The sequence below is a fragment of the Mytilus trossulus genome, chromosome 10 (assembly GCF_036588685.1).
Source record: "Mytilus trossulus isolate FHL-02 chromosome 10, PNRI_Mtr1.1.1.hap1, whole genome shotgun sequence".
In the NCBI taxonomy this organism is placed as follows: Eukaryota; Metazoa; Mollusca; class Bivalvia; order Mytilida; family Mytilidae; genus Mytilus; species Mytilus trossulus.
Window position 1 is genome coordinate 52,506,357 of NC_086382.1, and position 24,739 is coordinate 52,531,095.

Below are 24,739 nucleotides of genomic sequence, written 5' to 3' on the forward strand. Positions count from 1 at the left end.
ATGGCTTCACTTAAAAGCTTTGGGTCAAACACACTGTTAATTAACACCAATTACCTTAGCTTTAGGTCGTAAATAAATTTCACTGTTGTCACGTTTTACAAACATTTTTCAACTGAGGTACTTCCCCTTATTCGTCACCATTCAAAATTTATCCTTATATTTACGTTTTTTGGGGTAAAAAGATCAAATCTACAAAAATTGAATTAAAATACATATTGAAATATAATTTTTCATTTTATTCATACCTTAATACAATTATACAGAAAAAGTTGGAATTTTTTTTTTTTCATTTATACTTCCTTTAACTGTTTAACTTTATTTTACTATACTCTAATTACTTAAGAACATGAAACATGTAACATGTGATGAGCAAAGACTGAAAAAACGATAGAAGAAGCCAGTCATTAAGGGTAAAATACTATACGTATAGAACAATGCAGAAATGTGAATTATAACTTTAAACAAAGAAGAGGAGAAAGTGTCACACATGTTTTGGAAACTTTTAATAAAATTATAAAAAATTTACCCCTAATTACAGTATTTTCAGCTCGAAAAAGTGTGTACACGTTATGACCTGAAATTTCATTCTTCAATGCAGGTCATGAGTCTCATGACCAGCTGCATTTTCATAGTCACAGGTTGACAGGTTACTGTATGCAGGTGGAAACAAATTTAGATTTAAAAAAAGGTTTAAACATTTTATCAGGTTACAACCTTCACCCTAACAATAATTAGAAACAATAGTGTAACATCACAACATAAAATAATTTAGTTAGACATGTCAACATGTCAATCATAATGTCATTTATTCAGATTATTTTTTCTTTCAAAGATATAATACATGTATGACACAGCCTTTTCCTCATGGAATATAGACTTTGAAATTTTGCATCTGTGTACATGTTAGTTTTTGTTTTTAAGCTTAGTTGTAACAGAACCACTGATGATATTTATAGGTCAATGGTAAATTGATATAAAGATGTATCAGAATTACCATTTCTTATTTTCAGGCAGGTTATATAGCTCTGTATATAATACATGTACGAACACAAGTCATCATCATCATTGTGCATTGACTTACAGTTTACATGTTAAACTAAGGGACGACATCAAAAGATCAATAAAGGATAAAAAAACTTGCTGCAAGTTTTGTTTATCCTTCATCGATTTTACATATATATCCATATGGGTCAATACTTTTTTCTTAAGTTAAGTTAAGGAGGGGTAGGGGGGTCATTAAAAAAACTATCTGAATTAAGATTTTTATCCTACATTGAACTTTTGATGTCCCTAATGAACTACTGTCTTTCAATTTTTTGCTTTCAATTACATGTAACAGTAATGTCTTTTGGTCATATAAAAAGATTCTGTCTAATTAGTAATGTAAAAATTCAAGGAAGGTGTGACATTTTTTTTATGTCGAGAAACACATTTCATTTGGTTTTGCCTTCATATATAATGTTATGATCCAGTATAACACTGTATAATGAATAAAACTCTTCATTACTCTAATGTTTAAATTCTCTTTTCAGAAATGGAATGAGAGAGAGTAGGTGTGGTGAATGAAGTTGTATCAAAGTTGAAACAGAAGAATATTTTTGCAATCATGGCTTTTGACTCTGTGTTCTGTCAAGTCCACCAGATACAGATTACATCTTATTGTGAGAGTTGTAAAGATGGGATTTGCTGGAAATGTTTTAAACTTCACAAAGGACACAAAGTTTATGCATTACAGTACATCTTCCCTAAATATCAGGTAGATATTAATTAAGGTCAAGAAGATTTTATCAAAAGAATCCAATTGTAATCTGGTTGCTGTTCAAAGATTTCACTAAAATTTCAAGTGTCAGATTGCCAGACACACATTTTATTCCCTGCAGGAAAGTTGAATTTGAAAGAAAACATTTACAAACAGTTGATTGTTTGATGTAATTTTTTGTCTGTCACCTATCTAACATCTGACCATGACCTGATTTCAAAGGTTCAATGTTCATGTTGTTCAATATTAGATTTTCATGGGGATATCTGTTACTCATATATATATATTATTTAGCAATGGGTCAACAGTAGTTGATGTATGGAATGTCAGCATGTGCAATTGTTGCCTTGCAGAGTTCATCTGACTTCGACCTAATTTTCATGGTTCATTGGTCAATGTTAATTAGTTTTTGAAACTACCCTGGTTGTTCTATTTCAGATATTAAAAACAATAGGCTAAAGCTATATTTAGTGTTATTATGGTATAGTTGTAAAGTGAATATATTATATGTCTGTCTGGCTAGTTTGATCTGGCTTTGACCACTTTTCCATAGATCATCAACATGTTAATAAAATTGAGACTGGAAATGAGGAATTACGGTCAAAGAGAACAGCCTCAGACCAGTTCATATGTGGTACTTGTGGTTTAACCATCATAATATAAACTTGTAAGCATAAATTGAATAATGATAAGTCAATCAGGCAAGACATTTCAGCATGTGCACAATTGAAGGCCTGTTGGTGACCTTCTGCTGTTGTTTTTTCTATGGTCAGATTGTTATCATTTTGATACATTCCCCATTGCCATTCTCAATTTTATTTTTGTTTATTTTTCAGGCTATAGCTATGAATGAAATACTACCAAAAATAATCAGAGACACTAGAGAGCTGGAAAATGTCCATAGTTGCTGGGAAACTTCTAAACATTCTGTTGAGGTAATATTGTTCACAGTCAATTACTTAATGTACATGTATACAATTTAGGAACCATCACCGCCTTTTCATTTCCCTTTGTTCATGTTGTTGGGGGAAATAAATTGTTGTTATGAATTAAGGAATAACAGTACTGTAGTTGAAGAGTTGCCACCGTCAATTGTAGATTTGACGGTCGCAAATGCAGTTTTACTGGCGATGCGTAGTGGAGACAGTAAAACGGAGATTTGTGACTGTCAAATCAAAATTGACGGTGGCAACTCTTCAACTACAGTACTTTTATTCCGATTCTAATGCATTACAAAAAGAAAAAATACGACAAAACTTGAAAAAAATGTCGAAATTTGTCAAATAAAAAAAAAACGAAACTTCATGAATGATTTTGGCACAAAGATGTCATGGCTTAACGTGACATCACACAAATGAAAACTTACAAACTGGAGGTTATTATGTTACCTGTACGCTTCAAATTCGGATAAAATTACATTAAAACGGCGAATTCGAGGTAGGTGTTTTATTTTCGATTATATAGTAGTATTCGAACATTTGTTGATTCATTAATTCAAAATGGCGAGTCCCTCCTTAGTTACACATGGTCAACTGTGGTTTTGACGGCAACTTTAAGCCAATAAAAAAAAAAGGTTACATCCAAATTGAATTAGAATAGCTAATATGCTGTTATGAATTCTGCTTAATGAAACAAAATGCTTACAGTACTCATTCATCTTTTTTTTTTTGGTCCCACCTACAATGGTAGAGGGGCATTATGTTTTCTGGTCATTTGTTCTTCCGTCTGTCCCACTTCAGGTTAAAGTTTTTGGTCAAGGTACTTTTTGATGAAGTTGAAGTCCAATCAACTTGAAAATTAGTACACCTGTTCCTTATGATCTTTCTAATTTTAATGCTAAATTAAGAGTTTTTATCCCAATTTCACAGTCCACTGAACATAGAAAATGAAAGTGCGAGTGGGTCATTTGTGTGCTGGGACACATTCTTGTTTGTTTTGTTCTAATATATACAGAAAGTAAGAAAAAAAAAATTAATAGGACAATAGTTACACATTTGCTTTGAGTCACATGATATAAATGATTTTCAGTGCACAGAAATTATAACATTTTAAGGTGAACATGGTTTCAATTTGGGTCTGGGAAATTAAGGCTCATGCTCTAAAGTTGGCTCCAAGTTTTTAAAACTTGCAACAAAATATAGTAGCTAGCTGGTGATTTTTTGGTTTCAACTTTTATGGAGCCAGAGCAGCCTCTGAGCTATTTATGGAAAAGTATTTAAAAAACTTGTCTTTTAATTTTCAGAAAAGCATTGACAGTTTCCAAAAAGGATTGAGCAAGCAGTTCAACTCCATAATTCTAGCTCTAAGTAGGAAAGAAAAATCCTTAATGGCTATGATGAAGGAATCAAGATCCAAAGCTATAAGCCAATGTGAAAGAGAGATAAGCCATGCCAATAAACTTAAAAACAACTTGGAAGATTTAAAACTTGATGCATACAATATTGCTTACTCAGGAACTTCTTCATCTGTTTTGGTAATTTACTTCCTCATTTGAATTTTTTTTGGTATACATGATTTGCATAGGATTTTTCAATAAAATGCTAAAAATCTGCATTTAAGTATAAATGCATTGCCGAAAACAAATATTTCATCAAATAAATTTAAGTCAGATATTCTTATGAATATATATCCTTTTCATATTGAAATCAAATTTTATTAAATCTAGTGCAGACATTTTGTAGTCTAAGCTTTTCAACTCAGGTTCTATATAGGCGTCAAAAAGCGTCATTATGGAGTAAAGGGGATGTGTCAAAAGGCGTCATTATGGAGGGGGGAAAATGTAATTATTTTGATTGTCCCAGAATCACCATTTCATATTTTGACAAAATTTTGTCAGCTATTAACAAAATCTTTACCACACCTTGATTGATAATAGTACCCCCATGGCATGCATAGGATGAATAAGAAAATTAGGTCAAAGGTCAAGATACCAATACCTATTTTTCAATAAAAATAGATAAAATTGAGAATGGAAATGGGGAAATATATGTCAAAGACAACAACTCGACCAAAGAGCAGATTTTTTTTTATTTATGATGATCGAGTGATTTGCAATAAAAAATGCACATATTAACATTATTATTATCTGGAATTAAAGTATTCATGTCGAGATTGATTAAAAAGTCTACACTAAGCTTCGAAATGCATTGTATTGAGAAACCAAAAATTGTTACAGATTGATTCCATTGCAATCTTTATTGTTGAATGTTAAACATCTTATTTGTACATTAAAAATATAATATGCTTATATATATTATAGATGTATGAGGTGTCACTATTTTTTTTAAGATAAGTGATTGATTTGTTTTAATTTTAGGGATACAAAGATCTAAAAATGAATTTAATATCAGAAGATGAGGAAATTCTGAAATGTCTGCTAAACAAAAAGTCATCATTGAAAGATCAATTATGTGATTATGAAATTGTTAACATTGAAGAATTATTAAAAGCTGTGGATAATCTTAATTTGAGGGAGAGAAAGGAGGAGGGTCAGCATGATAATAAACACAGACATACTGAAGAGGAGAAAAGTAAGATAATATCCTTACAGACATAAATGGGAATACTAATATGGTCTGACAAAATGGTGATACCTAGATCATTTTAATGCAAGCTTTTTAGCTCACCTTGACATCGTCGTTTTTTTTTTTTACAAAAATCTCCTCCTGTGAAACTACAGGGCCAAATTTAACTAAACATGGCCAAAATCATTATAAGGGTATCTAGTAAAAAAATTGTGTCCGGTGACCCGGCCAACCATCCAAGATGGCCGCCATGGCTAAAAATAGAACATAGGGGGTAAAATGCAGTTTTTGGCTTATAACTCAACAAAAGCATTTAGAGCAAGTCTGACAGGGGGTAAAGTTGTTTATCAGGTCAAAATTTATCCGCCTTGAAATGTTCAGATGAATCGGACAACCCATTGTTAAGTTTCTGCCCCTGAATTGGTAATTTTATGGAAATTTTTCTGTTTTCGGTTATTATCTTGAATAATATTAAAGATAGAGATAAACTGTAAACAGCAATAATGTTCAGCAAAGTAAGATTTACAAATAAGTTAAGATCAAAATGGTCAGTTGACCCCTTTAGGAGTTATTGCCCTTTATAGTCAATTTTTAACCATTTTTCAAAAATCTTAGTTATCTTTTATAAAAATCTTCTCCTCTGAAACTACTGGTCAAAGTTGAACTAAACTTGGCCACAATCATCATTGGGTTATCTTGTTTGAAAAATGTGTCCTGTGACCTGGCCAACTAACCAAGATGGCTGCCATGGCTAAACATAGAACATAGGGGTAAAATGCAGTTTTTGGCTTATAACTCGAAACCAAAGCATTTAGAGCAAATTTGACAGGTGTTTACCAGGTCAAGATCTATCTGCTCTACAATTTTCAGATATACTGGACAACTGGTTGTTAGGTTGCTACCCCTGAATTGGTAATTTTAAGGAAATTTGGCTGTTTTTTTGTTATTATCTTGAATATAATTATAGATAGAGATAAACTGTAAACAGCAATAATTTACAGCAAAGTAAGACCTAAAAATAAGTCAACATGACCAAAATGATCAATTGACCCCCTAAGGAGTTATTGCCCTTTAAAGTAAAATTTTAACAATTTTCATTAAATTTGTAAATTTTTACTAACATTTTCCACTGAAACTACTTTACCAATCATTATAGATAGAGATAATTGTAGGCAGCAAGAATGTTCGGTAAAGTAAGATCTACAAACACATCACCATCACCAAAACACAATTTTGTCAAGAATCCATCTGTGTCCTTTGTTTAATATTCACGTAGACCAAGGTGAGCAACACAAGCTCTTTAGAGCCTCTAGATTGGTTAAGTTAAAATTAAATCTCTTTTTGTAATACAATCAGGTACATCAGAAAACAAATTAATAGACCTCATCCCTGGGAATCACAACAATACTCTGTTAATATTTGATCCAACACTTTTATATTTTATGACACTGTTTGACAGAGAGCTCTTATACTGGATTGTTATCTATTGTGTGTAGTTGGCCATATGTGTACTTTAACAATATTACAAGTAATAGATTATGTTCATTTCCTATTTTCATACGAAATGGTCCAAACTCTTGTTACTTTTTTCTCCTGATGCATTTGTGAATTCATATGATTATTTTTCTCATCACACAAGTTTTACTTTTGCACATCACCAGATAATTATAATCTTTTCTCTCTTTTTTTAACTTCTATATATTTTTCAGGAAAAAAGAGTCAAGTCAACACTTCAAGGTAAAGTATGCTCAGGACAAGATTGTAATTTATTAAGGCTTCAATATATGCATATTATATTCTATACAACTTGTCTAAACATCAACCTAAGAATGTTAGATCTGTAGATTTGCTTAATTTGCAAAGGAGTAGGTCCGGTAAGACCCCTTTTCGGCCCCAAAATATAACAGTTTTACAAAATTGTTAAAATGTTAACTTTTAGTTATTTATTGGACAGTTAAATGCTTCTGCTAAATAAATATGGGCTGTTTTTGACAATACAATGCACATATATCGGGTTATAGCACCATTAAGTCATGCTAAATTATTGAAGGATCTTCAAAATTCTATCATTTTAGTTAAATTTTAGACTGTTTCTGTGTAAAACGAAAGTGGCCGCATTCGTGTTCATCGATCTTAATATTGAAATGTAAGTTGTATTTTATGATGATACATAACATATATAAAGGTTGTGGATGAACACGAATGCGGCCACTTTCAATTTTGACAAAAAGCATCTGAAAAGTGACGTTTTTTGGCATATTTGAAAGATTTTTTCATATTTGAGCTTGAATCGGATGGTTTTTAATGACTAAATTAGTGAAAATCTTTCACATAAACTAATTGAATCAAGTGAAATAGACACTTAAGTGTTTAAATAGTGGTCAAAATCTTTCGTCAGATGAAACTGAAATTTGAGGCCAAAATGGGTCCTTACCGGACCTACTCCTTTTTGGTACTTCCCTCGCTGGGATTCAAACCCATGCTACTGAGATATCGTGGCACCAAATCACCTGCACTGTAGCCGTCCTGCTAGACCACACGACCACCTGGGCTTCACAAAAAAAAAAAGCTTTTAGTGGCTGTGTGTTACCTTTCCTCGTCAGTTTAAATCTAGTGTTGTACTACAGTACATGATATATAAGGCATGGACATGTTATTTTTACAGATCAGCTAAATTATCTAAAGTAATGGATCCTACAAATTAATGTAAGATACAGTCACAGAAAATAATTATATTAATAAGTATGTCTGAGTCGGTGACAACTCTAAATCTGTTTGTAGAGTTGTCACTGACTCAGACGTACATATTATATTCTAATATACATGTCATATTGTATTATACACACCTGCCAACCCACCTGTTTTCCAACACAGCTCCCTCCATCTAAAAAAATTGATAACTGCAAAATAGCATAACTTGGCTTAAAGTGGCAATAAATATCAATCAATCAATCATCATGTCTTAATTACTTATAAATTTTTTTAAATTATTTTATAATAATCCAATTTTTTTTTCAAAAACATAGTTTGTTGTCTTTTTAGCTCACCTGGCATATAGCCATGTGAGCTTATGCCATCACTTGGTGTACGTTGTCCGTCGTCGTCGTAAACTATTTCAAGAATCTTCTCCTCTGAAACTACTAGGCCAAATACTTCCAAACTTTTACTGAATGTTCCTTAGGATATCTAGTTTATAATTTGTATCCGAAGTTTTGATCTATCAACAAACATGGTTGCCATTGCTAAAAATAGAACATAGGGGTCAAATGCAGGTTTTGGCTTATCTCTCAAATATAGACAAATCTGACAGGGTTAAAATGTTCATTAGGTCAAGATCTATCAGACCTGAAATTTTCAGATGAATCAAACAACCCATTGTTGAGTTGCTGCCACTTAATTGGTAATTTTAAGGAAATTTTGCAGTTTTTGGTCATTATCTTGAATATTATTATAGATAAAGATAAACTGTAAACAGCAAAAATGATCAGCAAAGTAAGATCTACAAATAAGTTAACATGACCAAAGTTGTCAATTGACCCCTTAAGGGGTTATTGTCCTTTAATGACAATTTTTCACAATTTGTTCATCATATTTGCTAACTTTAAGAAATCTTCTCCTCTAAAACTACTCAACCAAACTTCAACTGAATGATCAGTAGGGTGTATAAAATAAAGTTTGTGTTTTATTTTCTATTTCGTCAAAAAACATGGCCGTCATGGCTAAAAATAGAACACAGGTTAAAATGCAGTTTTTGGCTTATATCTCAAAAACGCAAATAAGACAAGAAGTTAAAGTATTTATTAGGTCAAGGTCTACTTGTCCTGAAATTTTCAGCCGAATCGGGTAACTGGTTTTGCAGGTATAATGCCCCTGAATTGATGATTTTAAAGAAATTTTGCAGTTTTTGGTTATTATCTTGAATATTATTATAATATTAAATTAACCCTTACCATGCAGTACCCGTCTTTTGACGGGCGGACCCTAATAACCGTTTTTTGGCTCCAATGGCGTTCCATACTTTCAGAAGTCCACTTTATGATACTTATTTTAAAAGTTATGCATGTTCCGTCAACCTCAGGCTATCCATATTCACGTTTCTCATGTATAAGTAGCATTTTGAGCATAAATACGGACTTGGAAAATTGAAATTGGCTAAAAATCAGTTTTCTGGAGGGTTAGGCTTCACATCTGTATCTTACACAAGGGGTTCAGAGGCATAAAACTGGCAAAGATAGTGCAAACCCACAGCCATATAGCTGCTGATCATAATTATTATTGAAATACGCATAGGAAACAACTACTTCCAGTTTTGGGTCCATTCGTAGTCAAAAATCGGCAAAGATCGTGAAATTCAGTATTTTGGGTTCAAATGACCTTCTGTAGACTGATGCATCAAGATCAGATTCACTCTGACCTAACAACTGTTGGGGTCAATTTGTTCACTAGGGTCCACTCTACATGCAGGCTACAGCTGGATACCTTAACCAGCAACCCTGGGTCTTCTGGGTCAAGAGAAGGGGTGAAAAATCGGCAAAATTGACGCTTTTTGCACCTGTGGACCCACTTTGGGGCAAATTCCTGCCAAAAAAAATCCGCCTCCTCACCCGACCACCCCACCCCGTGATCACCTATGTTAGATTTAAAGAAATCAATATGCTACAGCAACAGGGCTGAGCTCATTTGCATATAATTTGCATATTTTTGCAAATAAACGAAAATTAGACATTTTCTAAAAACAATTCCGCATGGTAAGGGTTAAGGACCTTGGTAAAAGAAACCATTTTTTTTTTCGTTTTAGCTCTAATTTGGATGTTTTTTCTTCTTATTATTGGTCAGAACGGGTCAGTAAGGCCTCCAGATACTAGGATTAGATCAAAAACGCTTGAAAAAATATTTTATTTTTTTTAAGTTTGTTAACCCTTACCATGCGGTACCCGTCTTTTGACGGGCGGACCCTAATAACTGTTATTTGGCTCCAATGGCGTTCCATACTTTTAGAAGTCCACTTTATGATACTTATTTTAAAAGTTATGCATGTTCCGTCAACCTCAGGCTATCCATATTCACGTTTCTCATGTATAAGTAGCATTTTGAGCATAAATACGGACTTGGAAAATTGAAATTGGCTAAAAATCGGTTTTCTGGAGGGGTAGGCTTCACATCTGTATCTTACACAAGAAGTTCAGAGGCATAAAACTGGCAAAGATAGTGCAAACCCACAGCCATATAACTGCTGATCATAATTATTATTGAAATATGCATAGGAAACAACTACTTCCGGTTTTGGGTCCATTCCAAGTCAAAAATCGGCAAAAATCGTGAAATTCAGTATTTTGGGTCCAAATGACCTTCTGTAGACTGATGCATCAAGATCAGATTCACTCCGACCTAACAACTGTTGGGGTCAATTTGTTCACTAGGGTCCACTCTACACGCAGGCTACAGCTGGATACCTTAACCAGCAACCCTGGGTCTTCTGGGTCAAGAGAAGGGGTGAAAAATCGGCAAAATTGACGCTTTTTGCACCTGTTGACCCACTTTGGGCAAATTCCTGCCCCTAAATTGGTAATTTTAAGGAAATGTTACTGTTTTTGGTTATTATCTTGAATATAAACTTGTATAGATGGAGATAAACTGTAAACAGCAATAATGTTCACCAAAATGGTCAGTTGACCCCTTAAGAGTTATTGCCCTTTATAGTCAATTTTTAACCATTTTTCATAAATCTTAGTTTACTTTTACAAAAATCTTCTCCTCTGAAACTACTGGGCCAAATTTTACCAAACATAGCCAGAATCATTATTAGGCTATCTAGTTTAAAAATTGTGTTTTGTGACCGGGCAAACTAACCAAGATGGCCACTATGGCTAAAAATAGAACATAGGGGTAAAATGCAGTTTTTGGCTTATAACTCAAAAACCAAAGCATCAAGAGCAAATCTGACATGGGGTAAAATTGTTTATCTGGTCAAGATCTATCTGCCCTGAAATTTTTAGATGAATCGGACAACTCGTTGTTAGGTTGCTGCCCCTAAATTGGTAATTTTAAGGAAATTTTGCTGTTTTGGGTTATTTAATATTATCTTGAATATTATTATGGATAGAGATCAACTGTAAACAGCAATAATGCACAGCAATTTAAGACTAAAAAATAAGTCAAAATGGTCAATTGACCCCCTAAGAAATAATTGTCCTTTATAATCAATTTTTAACAATTTTCATAAAATTTTCCACTGAAACTACACGGACAAGTTCATTATGAATAGAAATAATTGTAAGCAGCAAAAATGTTCAGTAAAGTTAATAAAGATGTTCAAACACATCACAATCACCCAAACACAATTTTGATATGAACTGTCTGCTTCCTTTGTTCACATATACCAAGGTGAGCGACACAGGCTCTTTAGAGCCTCTAGTTTATGATTTTAACACGAGCTTTATTTAGTGTCAGGATTTGCTATATATATATATTTCAACTAAAATAAATTCGTAAATTAATATCATTGTACTGTGCTTTGTACCTTTAGGAAGAGGAAAATGGAAGGAACAGATTTAGATAAAGAATCAAATAACAGGAATAAAACTGCAAAAAAGGACAGCCCTGAATACAGTCCAGATCCATTTCATGATAAAAAACAATCTGTTTCACAATCGAAAAAGATGTCTGCTCTCAAAAATAAATTATCTAATAAAAAGAGGCTTAAATCTAAGGATTTATATAATTCTAAGCAGTTACACAGAAAGAAAGATTTGTTAAATGCCAAAACTAAGGCACAATATATAGACCATGATAGAATGAAGGATGGGAAAACAAAAGGATCAGTCCAGGTTAACTATACTTTCCAGCGTCCAACTGTACTTTATGATGACATTGAAATGTTTGATGATAGTTTTGGTAGTAGTGATATTTTATCAAAAGAGCAGGACTTTTCTTACTCTAAGGTATATAAAAACTTTAAGAATATGGACAATGATAATAGAAAGAAGGAAAACGTGAATGAAGGAAACCAACTCAGCCAAGATACAATAAACAAGACAAATCAGAGTGAAAGAAAAGATAATCAACAAAAGTTCAATGTTTCTGCAAAGGTGTCTCAGCAAAAGAGTACAGTGTGTTTCCATGATGTAGAATCTCAGTTTAAGGTAGCAGAGAAAAGTGATCTTGAGAAAAACCAAGATGTTCAAATTAAATCATCTGATAACCAAATAGAAAACAAAACTGGCAGCTCTGTCAAAACTAGGAATAATAACCAATCAGCAGTACAGACTATCAAACCAGCAGTACATGCTAACCAATCTATAGTACAGACTAACCCCTCAGCAGTACAGGCTAAATTATCTGCAGTACAGGCTAACCCCTCAGCAGTACAGCATGTACAGGCTAAAATATCTGCAGTACAGGGTAACCCTTCAGCAGTACTGACTAGACAAACATCAGTACAAGCTAACCCCTCAGCAGTACAGACTAAACAATCAACATTACAGGATAACCTATCCACAGTTCAGACTAACCATTCCAATATACAGGCTAAACGATCAGCAGTAAAGTTTGTTAAACAATCATCAGTACAGTCTAACCTCATGGCAGTACAGACTAACAAATCAGGAGTACAGCTTAAGCAGTCCACAGTACAGTCTAATCAATCCACAGTACAGCCTAAGCAACCCACAGTACAGCCTAATCAATCCACAGTTCAGCCTAAGCAATCCACAGTACAGCCTAAGCAACCCACAGTACAGCCTAAGCAATCTACAGTAAACCCTAAGCAATCCACAGTACAGTCTAATCAATCCACAGTACAGTCTAACCAATCCACAGTACAGTCTAAGCAACCCACAGTACAGCCTAAGCAATCCACAGTACAGCCAAAGCAATTCACAGTACACCCTAAGCAATCCACAGTACAGCCTAACCCATCCACAGTACAGTCTAACCAATCCACAGTACAGTCTTATCAGTCAACAGGACAGTCTAAAAAATCTATAATTCAGCCTAAGCAATCCACAGTACAGTCTAATAAACAATCAATAACTCATGCTAACCTATCTGCAGTACAGAATAACCAAACAGAAATACAGCTCAAGCAATCAGCAGTACAGTCTGACCAATCTATAGTACAGTCATATCAGTTTACAGTACAGTCTTACAAATCTGCAGAACAGACTAAACCATATGCAGCACAGTCTAACCAATCAACAGTACAGTCTAGCCAATTATCAGTACAGGGCTCTGTATCAAGTATAAAGACAGAACCAGGTCAACAACCAATCAGTTGTGATAAAATACCACCAGTTATAAAGGCTGAACCAATTGACAAAGAACCAGGTCAAGTGTCAGTCACTTGTGATGAAACATCAACAGTTATAAAGGCTGAACCAATTGACACTAGCTATAAACAACAACAGATATCTCAAGTAGGATCGGCAGAAATAAAAGTTGAGCCAACAGATGATTATTTTGGTAAGTAATTATGAATTGCGATTTAAAAAGTCAACCAATGTTAAAAATGAAGTAAGGTATTCTTTCTCTTTTATTATTAGAAACATTTAAAAATGATGAATTAAACTAAATGGACTTGGGTGTAGAAGAATTTCTTTACAGTTAAAATTATACAGTATTTGGAAAGTATCTACTACATACATCATTGTACATGTGATGTTTTTTATAAGTAAAAAAGAAAATTTGATTTAAACTTTATAGATATTTTCTTGCCAGAACCAAAGTAAAAAGGCGCTGATAGGCAAACTGAATGTACTTTATTTATATGGTCCAGTTGTAAAAATGAAGTTTTTGTGATGTTTGAAGTTAGCTCTTACATGTTGTAATATATTATTTAAGAAATAATTCATGGGTGCTTGAATATATCGTGATTTTACCACGGGTTGGCCCTTTATGACAAATATTTTACCCTGAGTGATAGCGAGGGGTAAAATATCGGCATAAAGGGACAACCCGTGGTAAAGTCTAGATATATTCAAGCCCCCATGAATTATTTCGATTCTAATAGGACAAATACGGCAATTATTTTGGATCAAAGCGCTCTAGGTGATGGCATTTTTTGCCGTTCCAATAAATAAACGCACTATTAAATTGACGTAAAATAACGGAGCAAAGTGAATAAATGATGATGCTTAAACTATTTATTATAACATATTTAGATAATTTTAGATGAATCTAATCATTATTGTACTTATATGTCTCATATATATACAAAAATGGCTAATACAACTCATTTAGCGTCATTTGTTGACGTTTCCTTGTGATGATTTTCCGTTTCACAAGCGTGTATTTTCCCGTCAACTGCTTATATCCTGACGTCATTGTTCTATGATGTCGAGAAGTTCATTCATATAACAACATATGACTGGGAGAACAATCGGAACAGCCCTTACAATATATTCATATTTTACCACGGGTGTGTAATCAAAGCGTTTGAAGGACGTCATGTTAGAATTAGTCATAATCAGTAAAGCAGACCAAACATTTCAACAGGCATGTCTATTGTTGTTTAAATTATGAACTATGTTGATTATAATTTACAGATAAACTTGAAGTTGACATACAAGCTGCAGAAGAAAAAAATGAGAAGGAGAAGAAAGAAACAAAGGATTTGAATGAAAACCAGAGTTTACAGATCAAAGAGGCTACTATTGATGATAATAAGACAAATAAAATGGTTGTTGAAAGTTTGGTTGATGATATTACAGATAAGATAAGTAGTAAACACTGTGCTGATGAGTTCGTATTCAATGAAGATGATAAGTGGAATGTATTAGATGATATAGTTGATGAAACAGTTGAGATGATTTCATCTGACCAAGTAATGAAAGACGTGGGAGGTCTAAATGACCTTAATCTGGTTTCACAGTGTCACGAAGTCAATAGAAAGGATGATGAAAATATAGAGCAGTTTATGGTAGATCAAGAAATGGTTGCAGTTAATGATGAAAATAACAATAAAGAAAACTTAAGTTTTAACAAAGAATACTTGAACCTCAGAGTAACTGTTGACAACGACTACAGCAGAAATGGTAAAGATTTGGAATCATGGGAAACTGCAGAGGGTATGTATATGTCATGTATGTGTTTAAGCTTTATATCATGTATATGAAAGTACATTTTGAAAAGGTTGGAACTTTATTGTTACTCTGAACATGTTAATATTGTGACTTGAAAACTCATTGCATAGGAGACAACACAGAAGAAGTGAAATATTGTAAGATTTACATTTTTAACAAAACATTTAACCTGTTGAAGAGGTGGAATTGTAATGCAAAATAGTTTTTGTCGAGCCTGCAACTTTTGTTGCAGAAAGCTCGAAATAGGGATAATGATCCGGCGGCGGTGTTAGCTCACTTCTTAAAAGCTTTATATTTTAGAAGGTAGAAGACCTGGATGCTTCATACTTTGTATATATATATGCCTCATGTTACGAACTTTCCGTCAGTCACATGTCCAATGTCCTTGACCTCATTTTCATGGTTCAGTGACTACTTGAAAAAAAAGTTAAGATTTTTTGTAATGTTAAATTCTCTCATATTATAAGTAATTGGATAACTATATTTGGTATGTGTGTACCTTGCAAGGTCCTTATGCCTGTCAGACAGTTTTCACTTGACCTTGACCTCATTTCATGGATCAGTGAACAAGGTTAAGTTTTCGTGGTCAAGTCCATATCTCAGATACTATAAGCAATAGGTCTAGTATATCAGGTGTATGGAAGGATTGTAAGGTGTACATGTCCAACTCATTTTCATGGTTCAGTGGTTATAGTTAAGTTTTTGTGTTTTGGTCTGTTTTTCTTATACCATATGCAATAGGTCTACTATAATTGGTGTATGGAATGATTGTAAGGTGTGCATGTCTAGCTGACAGGTGTCATCTGACCTTGACCTCATTTTCATGGTTCAGTGGTGAAAGTTAAGTTTTTTAGTTTTGGTCTATTTTTCTAATACTTTATGCATTAGGTCAACTTTATTTAGTGTATGGAAATATTTTATGATCTATATGTCAGTTACGCAGGTTTTATTTGACCTTGACCTCATTTTCACGGTCCATTGCTAAGTTTTAAGTGTTTGTGTTTTGATCTGTTTTTCTTTATTTATAAGCAATATTAGTCAACTATATTTGTCGTATTGAAGAATTGTTAGCTGTACATGTCTGCCTGGCATGGTTCATCTGACCTTGACCTCATTTTCATGGTTCATTGATCAATGTTTCATTTTCTTGGTTAATGTTGAGTTTATGTGACAGTTGAAATAAAGCTTTATATTTAGGTCTATCAAGATAGTATCAAGGATTAGTAAAGAAGGCGAGACATTTCAGTGTGTGCACTCTTGTTTACATAAAGTAAATATGTTTTAAAGATATTACATTTATGATATAGGATGAGTGTAGTAGTCCTCACCTTGAGTTGGTTTAAATTATTGTGGGCAGGTTCTTATTGTTTTCTATCGTCCTGAATATGCATGAAATATTTGCCACTGGACATTAAGCAACCAACAATCAATCATATTGTTTTCTAACCCATATTGCCATATAAGAATAAGAAGATGTGTTATGATTGCCAATTAGACATTTCTCAACTTTAGACCAAATGACACAGAGCTCTGTGACAGAGGTTAATAACTATATGTCAACTAACTTCCTTGACCAATGAGCAAAACCAATGCTGCATAGTAAGCTATAAAGTGTCCTGAAATGACACATGTATGTAAAATAATTCAAACGAGAAAACCAACAGCCTGGTACACAACAAAGAAAGAAAAACAAATATGATATACAGCAACAAAAGATAACCACTGAATTACAGGCTACAGACTTGGGACAGTTCACTAGTCAAAAAATTAGAAAAAAGTAGAAATTTTTACTATTATTATTATTATTATTATTATTATTATTAAAATAAATGTTTTACACATCATTTTACATACTTTTTGAACATTTTACTTTGTTTACAGACATGACAGAAGAAACAAATAATCAGCCTGCTTCCATATTGAACCAGGAACAAGTTAAAAAACCAGACTCAGAGTTTTCAATTCATTCTCAGTCTAATCCCTGTCCTCAACTACAGAAAGATAATTATGATGAAACTGCATTAGAAGTCATTGATCTTACAAGCCAACGACATGTATGTTATCCACACATTCCACTGTATCCAAACAATGTGCAACTATCAGATTATACAGTTAGCTATTACATACAGCCAGGATTTTCTACACAGGTTGATCCAGCTAATTTTAATTTCTCCAGACAACAACACCAGTCGCTTGATGATGCAAATCAACAGGCATCATCAATAGAGATTTATGGTAAATGTATTGTTCTTTTATGAGGCAAGGATTTAGTCAATCATGTCAATAGTGTTGTGTTTATTGAAGGAGATCCTGAAATATTTCAGAATCTCCTTCATATTGATTTTAGGATCTCCTGCATATTGATTTCAGGATCTCCTTCAATATATTTCAGGATCTCCTTCAATATATTTCAGGATCTCCTTCATATAGATTTCAGGATCTCCTTCAATATATTTCAATATGTATCCTGAAATTGAATATGGAGGGCCTAAATTTGAATTTATGGAAGTCCTGAATTATTTTTAGGGCTCCATTAAACAAATTGTTTTACTAAAATCATGCCCAATAGTTTTTTGTTGAGCCTGCATATGACACATTCGATCAACATTTGAGAATTATAAACCTGCTATTTCTAGTGATGTAGTTCTGTATAATTAATGGTGTAACCAGTATGTTAAAGCTTGTTAGGTAACGTTTAAGGACTAAACAATTTGTGGTAAGATAATATTAGGTACATGTATGCAGTTCTATAAAACCATATTATTGTTATTTTAAATATCTTTGTTTTCCAGCTGACAAAGCATTCTCCGAAGACCAGAATAATGTTGGACTGTGTGAAAGGTAATATGTTTGATTGAGCATAACATTAGGCCAAGTAAAAGTGCATGTGTGGTTCTAGTTTTCTGACTGGCCTTATGTCAACCCTTGTCCCTATCACTTTTATTCCCCATCTGATGATTGCATACAACATGATATACCAAGAATTGAAATAAAAGATTGTTTATATATGGATCTTATGTATAATTTACACCCACTATTTTCAAAAAATGAAATAAGGCAGTTAACACGGTTAATTATGTGACAACTAGTTCAAAGAGAAAGGATTTATCATCAGTGATGGGGAAGGTGTAGGCATAGCAAGTTAGAGTAAAAAAGACAAAAATAAAATGAATGATGTATACATGGTATATCTGCTTTTATGTCATTATTATCATGATTATAATGAATTTTTATTTTTCAATTTATTTATTTATCAGAAGAAATCAGAGAACAAATGATAACATGTTGGACCATTTAAAACACAATAAATTACCAAATCTACAACTTATGGATATAATTGGTCATGTAGTGGAGTTTCTATTAGACAGTGTAGGATCACAGTAAGTCTGAGACATCAAATATTTATATTAAAACTTATATAAATATACATGTTTAACCCTGCCACATTATTCATGTATGTGCCTGTCCCAAGTCAGGAACCTGCAATTCAGTGGTTGTCGTTTGTTTATGTGTTACATTTTTGATTTTTTGTTCATTTTTAGCTCACCTGGCCCAAAGGGCCAAGTGAGCTTTTCTCATCACTTTGCGTCCGTCGTCTGTCGTCCGTCGTCATCCGGCGTTAGCTTTTACAAAAATCTTCTCCTCTGAAACTACTGGGCCAAATCAAACCAAACTTGGCCACAATCATCATTGGGGTATCTAGTTTAAAAAATGTGTGGCGTGACCCGGTCGATCAACCAAGATGGCCGCCATGGCTAAAAATAGAACATAGGGGTAAAATGCAGTTTTTGGCTTATAACTCAAAAACCAAAGCATTAAGAGCAAATCTGACATGGGATAAAAATGTTTATCAGGTCAAGATCTATCTGCCCTGAAATTTTCAGATGAATCGGTCAATCGGTTGTTGGGTTGCTGCCCCTGAATTGGTAATTTTGAGGAAATTTTGCTGTTTTTGGTTATTATCTTGAATATTATTATAGATAGAGATAAACTGTAAACAGCAATAATGTTCAGCAAAGTAAGATCTACAAATAAGTCAACATGACCAAAATGGTCAGTTCACCCGTTTAGGAGTTATTGCCCTTTATAGTCAATTTTTAACCATTTTTCGTAAATTAAAGTAATCTTTTACAAAAATCTTCTCCTCTGAAACTACTGGGCCAAATCAAACCAAACTTGGCCACAATCATCATTAGGGTATCTAGTTTAAAAAATGAGTGGCGTGACCCAGTCAACCCACCAAGATGGCCGCCACGGCTAAAAATAGAACATAGGGGTAAAATGCAGTTTTTGGCTTATAACTCAAAAATCAAAGCATTTAGAGCAAATCTGACATGGGGTAAAAATGTTTATCAGGTCAAGATCTATCTGCCCTGAAATTTTCAGATGAATCGGTCAATCGGTTGTTGGGTTGCTGCCCCTGAATTGGTAATTTTGAGGAAATTTTGCTGTTTTTGGTTATTATCTTGAATATTATTATAGATAGAGATAAACTGTAAACAGCAATAATGTTCAGCAAAGTAAGATCTACAAATAAGTCAACATGACCAAAATAGTCAGTTGACCCGTTTAGGAGTTATTGCCCTTTATAGTCAATTTTTAACCATTTTTCGTAAATTAAAGTAATCTTTTACAAAAATCTTCTTCTCTGAAACTACTGGGCCAAATTAATTCAAACTTGGCCACAATCATCTTTGGGGTATCTAGTTTAAATAATGTGTGGCGTGACCTGGTCAACCAACCAAGATGGCGGCAACGGCTAAAAATAGAACATAGTGGTAAAATGCAGTTATTGGCTTATAACTCAAAAACCAAAGCATTTAGAGCAAATCTGACATGGGGTAAAAATGTTTATCAGGTCAAGATCTATCTGCCCTGAAATTTTCAGATGAATCGGTCAATTGGTTGTTGGGTTGCTGCCCCTGAATTGGTAATTTTGAGGAAATTTTGCTGTTTTTGGTTATTATCTTGAATATTATTATAAAGAGAGATAAATTGTAAACAGCAATAATATTCAGCAAAGTAAGATCTACAAATAAGTCAACATGACCAAAATAGTCAGTTCACCCGTTTAGGAGTTATTGCCCTTTATAGTCAATTTTTAACCATTTTTCGTAAATTAAAGTAATCTTTTACAAAAATCTTCTTCTCTGAAACTACTGGGCCAAATTAATCCAAACTTGGCCACAATCATCTTTTGGGTATCTAGTTTAAATAATGTGTGGCGTGACCTGGTCAACCAACCAAGATGGCCGCCACGGCTAAAAATAGAACATAGTGGTAAAATGCAGTTATTGGCTTATAACTCAAAATCCAAAGCATTTTGAGGAAATCTGACATGGGGTAAAAATGTTTATCAGGTCAAGATCTATCTGCCCTGAAATTTTCAGATGAATCGGTCAATCGGTTGTTGGGTTGCTGCCCCTGAATTGGTAATTTTGAGGAAATTTTGCTGTTTTTGGTTATTATCTTGAATATTATTATAGATAGAGATAAACTGTAAACATCAATAATGTTCAGCAAAGTTAGTTTTACAAATAAGTCAACATGACCGAAATGGTCAGTTGACCCCTTTAGGAGTTAATGCCCTTTGTAGTCAATTTTTAACCATTTTTCATAAATGTAAGTAATCTTTTACAAAAATCTCCACTGAAACTACTAGGCCACAATCATCTTTGGGGTATCTAGTTTGAAAAATGTGTCCGATGATCTGGCCATTCAACCAAGATGGCCACCATGGCTAAAAATAGAACATAGGGTAAAATGCAGTTTTTGGCTTATAACTATGAAAGCAAAGCATTTAGAGCAAATCTGACAAGAAGTAAAATTGTTAATCAAGTCAATATCTATCTGCCCTGAATTTTTCAGATGAATTGGACAACTGGTTGTTGGGTTGCTGCCCTCCAATTAGAAATTTTTAAAGGAATTTTGCCGTTTCTGGTTATCTTGAATACTATTATAGATAGCGATAAACTGTAAACAGCAATAATGTTCAGCAAAGTAAGATCTACAAATAAGTCAACATGACCTAAATGGTCAATTGACCGCTCTTAAGGAGTTATTGCCCTTTATAGTCAATTTTTTAACAATTTTCATTAATTTGGTAAATTTATGTAAATTTTTACCAAATATAGTTCTCTGTTACTAACGGGCAAAGTTCATTATAGATATAATTATAGAAGCAAAATCGTTCAGTAAAGTAAGAACTTCAAACACATCACCATCACCCCAAATACAATTTTGTCATATATCCGTTTGTGTCCTTTGTTTAATATGCACATAGACCAAGGTGAGCGACACAGGCTCTTTAGAGCCTCTAGTTTTATATAAATAAGGCTGTTAGTTTTCTCGTTTGAATTATTTTACATTGTCATATTGGGGCCCTTTTATAGCTAACTATGTGGTATGGACTTTGCTCATTGTTAAAGGTTGTACTGTAACCTATAGTTGTTTAAAATGTCTGTGGCATTTTGGTCTCTTGTGGACAGTTGTCTCATTGGCAATCATACCACACCTTCTTATTTATATTTTTAACCTAAATTGTCTTTGACTTCTCTCTATAATACTGTACCTTTAGATTTTTATGGGTATGGTTCATTGATTAAATTAAAGTACAAATGATGTGGGTGTACAAGCAATTACAAATGTATAGGCAACTGTTAAGCCTTCAACAATGAGAAAACCCCATACTTTAAAGTGTCTATAAAATGGATAAACATGATAAGCATTTATGTGAAACAATTCAATTGAAAATAAAACAAACTCATTTATTAAGAAAATCAGTTGCAATTGTTTGAACTCAAAAGATTGGTTAGAGGCACAAAAAAAACTAACTAAATAAATGTTCCTTTGAGATATGAGTATTTGGACCATACATGTATGGTCGTCACTCACCATATGAGTAATACTCGTATGGTCAGGTAAATTAACACCATAAACTTGGAAAACATATTTTAGACATTGTTACATAATTAATGAAGTTGAATAAATTTTACTCATAAGTAAGAAATATATATTATAAAATGATTTCATATTGTCATTATTGATTTGTTTTTTTCATTTGTACAACATGCAACATGTTATGAAAATAACTTACAAGAAATCTAAATGAGCTGTTCAACGAGATGTCAATTGCTTAAGGTGGTACCCAACACCTTGACCAAAAATTATTTGGCTCGTTTAATTTTCATAAAATTTTTGCAAAATACTTACTTTGACAAAAATATAAAAATTTCAAAAGATTTGAACCAACCGTTTTATCAGAAAAATTACACTGGTTATATAGCAGTTTGACAAACACTAATTTTGATCATTGAGAAGCTTAATATTCCATTAACAACACAACTTAATTAAAACGTTAAGCTGATTTTATAGAGTTATCTCCCTGTAGTGTTAGGTACCACCTTAACTGGCAGGAACTGAGTATAATTTTATACACCTATCAAAAATTTTGACCGGGCCTATTATAGTATACAAATGTCTAGCGTCCATCTGTCTGTCTTCCCTAAACATGTTGCAACGTAACTAGAGAACGACTTATCCAAATTTCATGAAACTGAATATTGTTGTTTCTTATGATGATCTGTTTACTTTTTTGTGAAAATAAAATGAAAATTTTTTGAGTTATAGGACTTTGTAATTAAAACAGGGGGTGGAGTTTTTTTTTCACATATCGCACTCTATCTCAAAAACTATTTATGATTATTTCAGAAAACTTGACACACTTCTTATTTATATAAATCTAAAGATCTGTATACTTTTTGGCTATGAGCGCAGCTGTTAATTAAAAATTGTTACTTGGATGGAGAGTTGTCTCATTGGCACTCATACCATATCTTCCTTTATCTATGAAGGAACAATTGATGATTTAAATCTTTAAAACAATTAACTATGTTGTGGTCTATAATATTGTCTTTTTCTGAATTTTATGCCAACAGGCGAGTCATTTGTCTGTGTCAAAAGTTAATTTTTATATATATATTATAATTTATTAATATGATATTACAGATTCGTACTGTCTAAGTTACCAAGAGCTGCAAGAGAAGAAACTTCAATTATTGTCAATGAAATATTAACGTCAGGTCAGTTCATTACTCTGTGTAAGAGTCCATCTGGTCACCATGTCCTACAGATATTATTGATAAAGACATTAAGTGAGCAGTCCAATTATCTAGCTATGAAGTTATTTGGAAACATTGTCCAGTTAACACTACATCCTTATGGTTCAAAGGTCATACTACAAGCATTGAGTACATCAACTGTACAAATACAAAAGGGAATTCTGAAGGAATTAGAGAGAAGTGTCCTCCACTGTATGATAGACAGCATAGGAAACCATGTTATACAGAAATGTATAGAGATATTCTCACCGCAATGTCTAAGAACCGTTATAGAAACTTGTAAAGATCAGGTATGTCCACAAATAACATAGGAAACCATGTTATACAGAAATGTATAGAGATATTCTCACCGCAATGCCTTAGAACCATTATAGAAACTTGTAAAGATCAGGTATGTCAATCGTCATTATAATCATTTCACATCATAGAGTTTTATTATATTTGAATAGACATCTTTATGACATGACTTTTGTTAATGTCAAAATTACAGAATTGTTAATCATTTGAGATTAATATGTTAAGTGCATATTGTTGATTCACAATTATGCATGGCTGATATAAAGCTCTAATGAACTTGTGCCTCAACATCAATTTCTTTGGCAACTTTGGTCTATTCACATTGAATCTTTTGCATAGTTTATATATTCAAGTTTAAAGAGTATCTTTTATGATAATTAAGTCAATTTTATTTGGTTTGCAGTTTTTACTAGCAAATTACCATCATTTCCATGGAGGTTCTTTGGCCCTGCACTTCCAGTCATACTTCATGGTTCATTGACTTTTAATATTTTTCATAGTAAATATGTTTTAATATTGCCATTTTAATTTCAACATTTGCATTATACTATTGATATAGCATAATGGCAGCTGGAGACAGTAATCTGTGTCAACTGTTTATTTTCCATGTCATATAATTATTAGGAAAGAAGTTTTCAAATAATAATCATGCATTTGACTCCTTATTTGTAGCTAACAACTCTTTGTACTGATATCTATGGTAGTAAGGTGCTACAGAAACTAATAACACATTGTGTTCTGTGGAGGACCAAACCTATACGTGAAGGTATTTTGGATCAGTCAGATGAGTTAGTACAAGATCCCAATGGTGTAGAGGTTATCATGTGTGTATTACAGAAGGGAACTCCTGAAGATAAAAATAGAATTTTAAACTGGCTGAAAGGAGATCTTCTATCACACTGTGTTCAGCGGTACAATAGGTAAAACTTTGGTCCATAGATTAGAATTAATTTCATGATT

General features: G+C 33.1%; 1 protein-coding gene across 3 annotated transcripts in view; it reads left to right on the forward strand.

Moving 5' to 3' along the window:
• The window catches only part of LOC134687601 (titin homolog), a 34,250-nt gene that overhangs the window by 4,362 nt on the left and 5,149 nt on the right, over window positions 1–24,739 (forward strand). For 2 of the 3 annotated variants that reach the window (XM_063548021.1, XM_063548022.1), the window contains exons 2-13: window positions 1,533–1,756; window positions 2,596–2,694; window positions 4,002–4,232; window positions 5,076–5,289; window positions 6,993–7,020; window positions 11,810–13,743; window positions 14,826–15,347; window positions 17,244–17,597; window positions 18,155–18,203; window positions 18,620–18,742; window positions 23,370–23,772; window positions 24,452–24,699. In XM_063548021.1, coding sequence (XP_063404091.1) covers window positions 1,607–1,756; window positions 2,596–2,694; window positions 4,002–4,232; window positions 5,076–5,289; window positions 6,993–7,020; window positions 11,810–13,743; window positions 14,826–15,347; window positions 17,244–17,597; window positions 18,155–18,203; window positions 18,620–18,742; window positions 23,370–23,772; window positions 24,452–24,699 — 4,355 coding nt within the window. In that variant the 5' untranslated portion in view covers window positions 1,533–1,606. The remainder of the gene's footprint in view (window positions 1–1,532; window positions 1,757–2,595; window positions 2,695–4,001; window positions 4,233–5,075; window positions 5,290–6,992; window positions 7,021–11,809; window positions 13,744–14,825; window positions 15,348–17,243; window positions 17,598–18,154; window positions 18,204–18,619; window positions 18,743–23,369; window positions 23,773–24,451; window positions 24,700–24,739) is intronic. The other variant, XM_063548024.1, reaches the window with a different exon arrangement.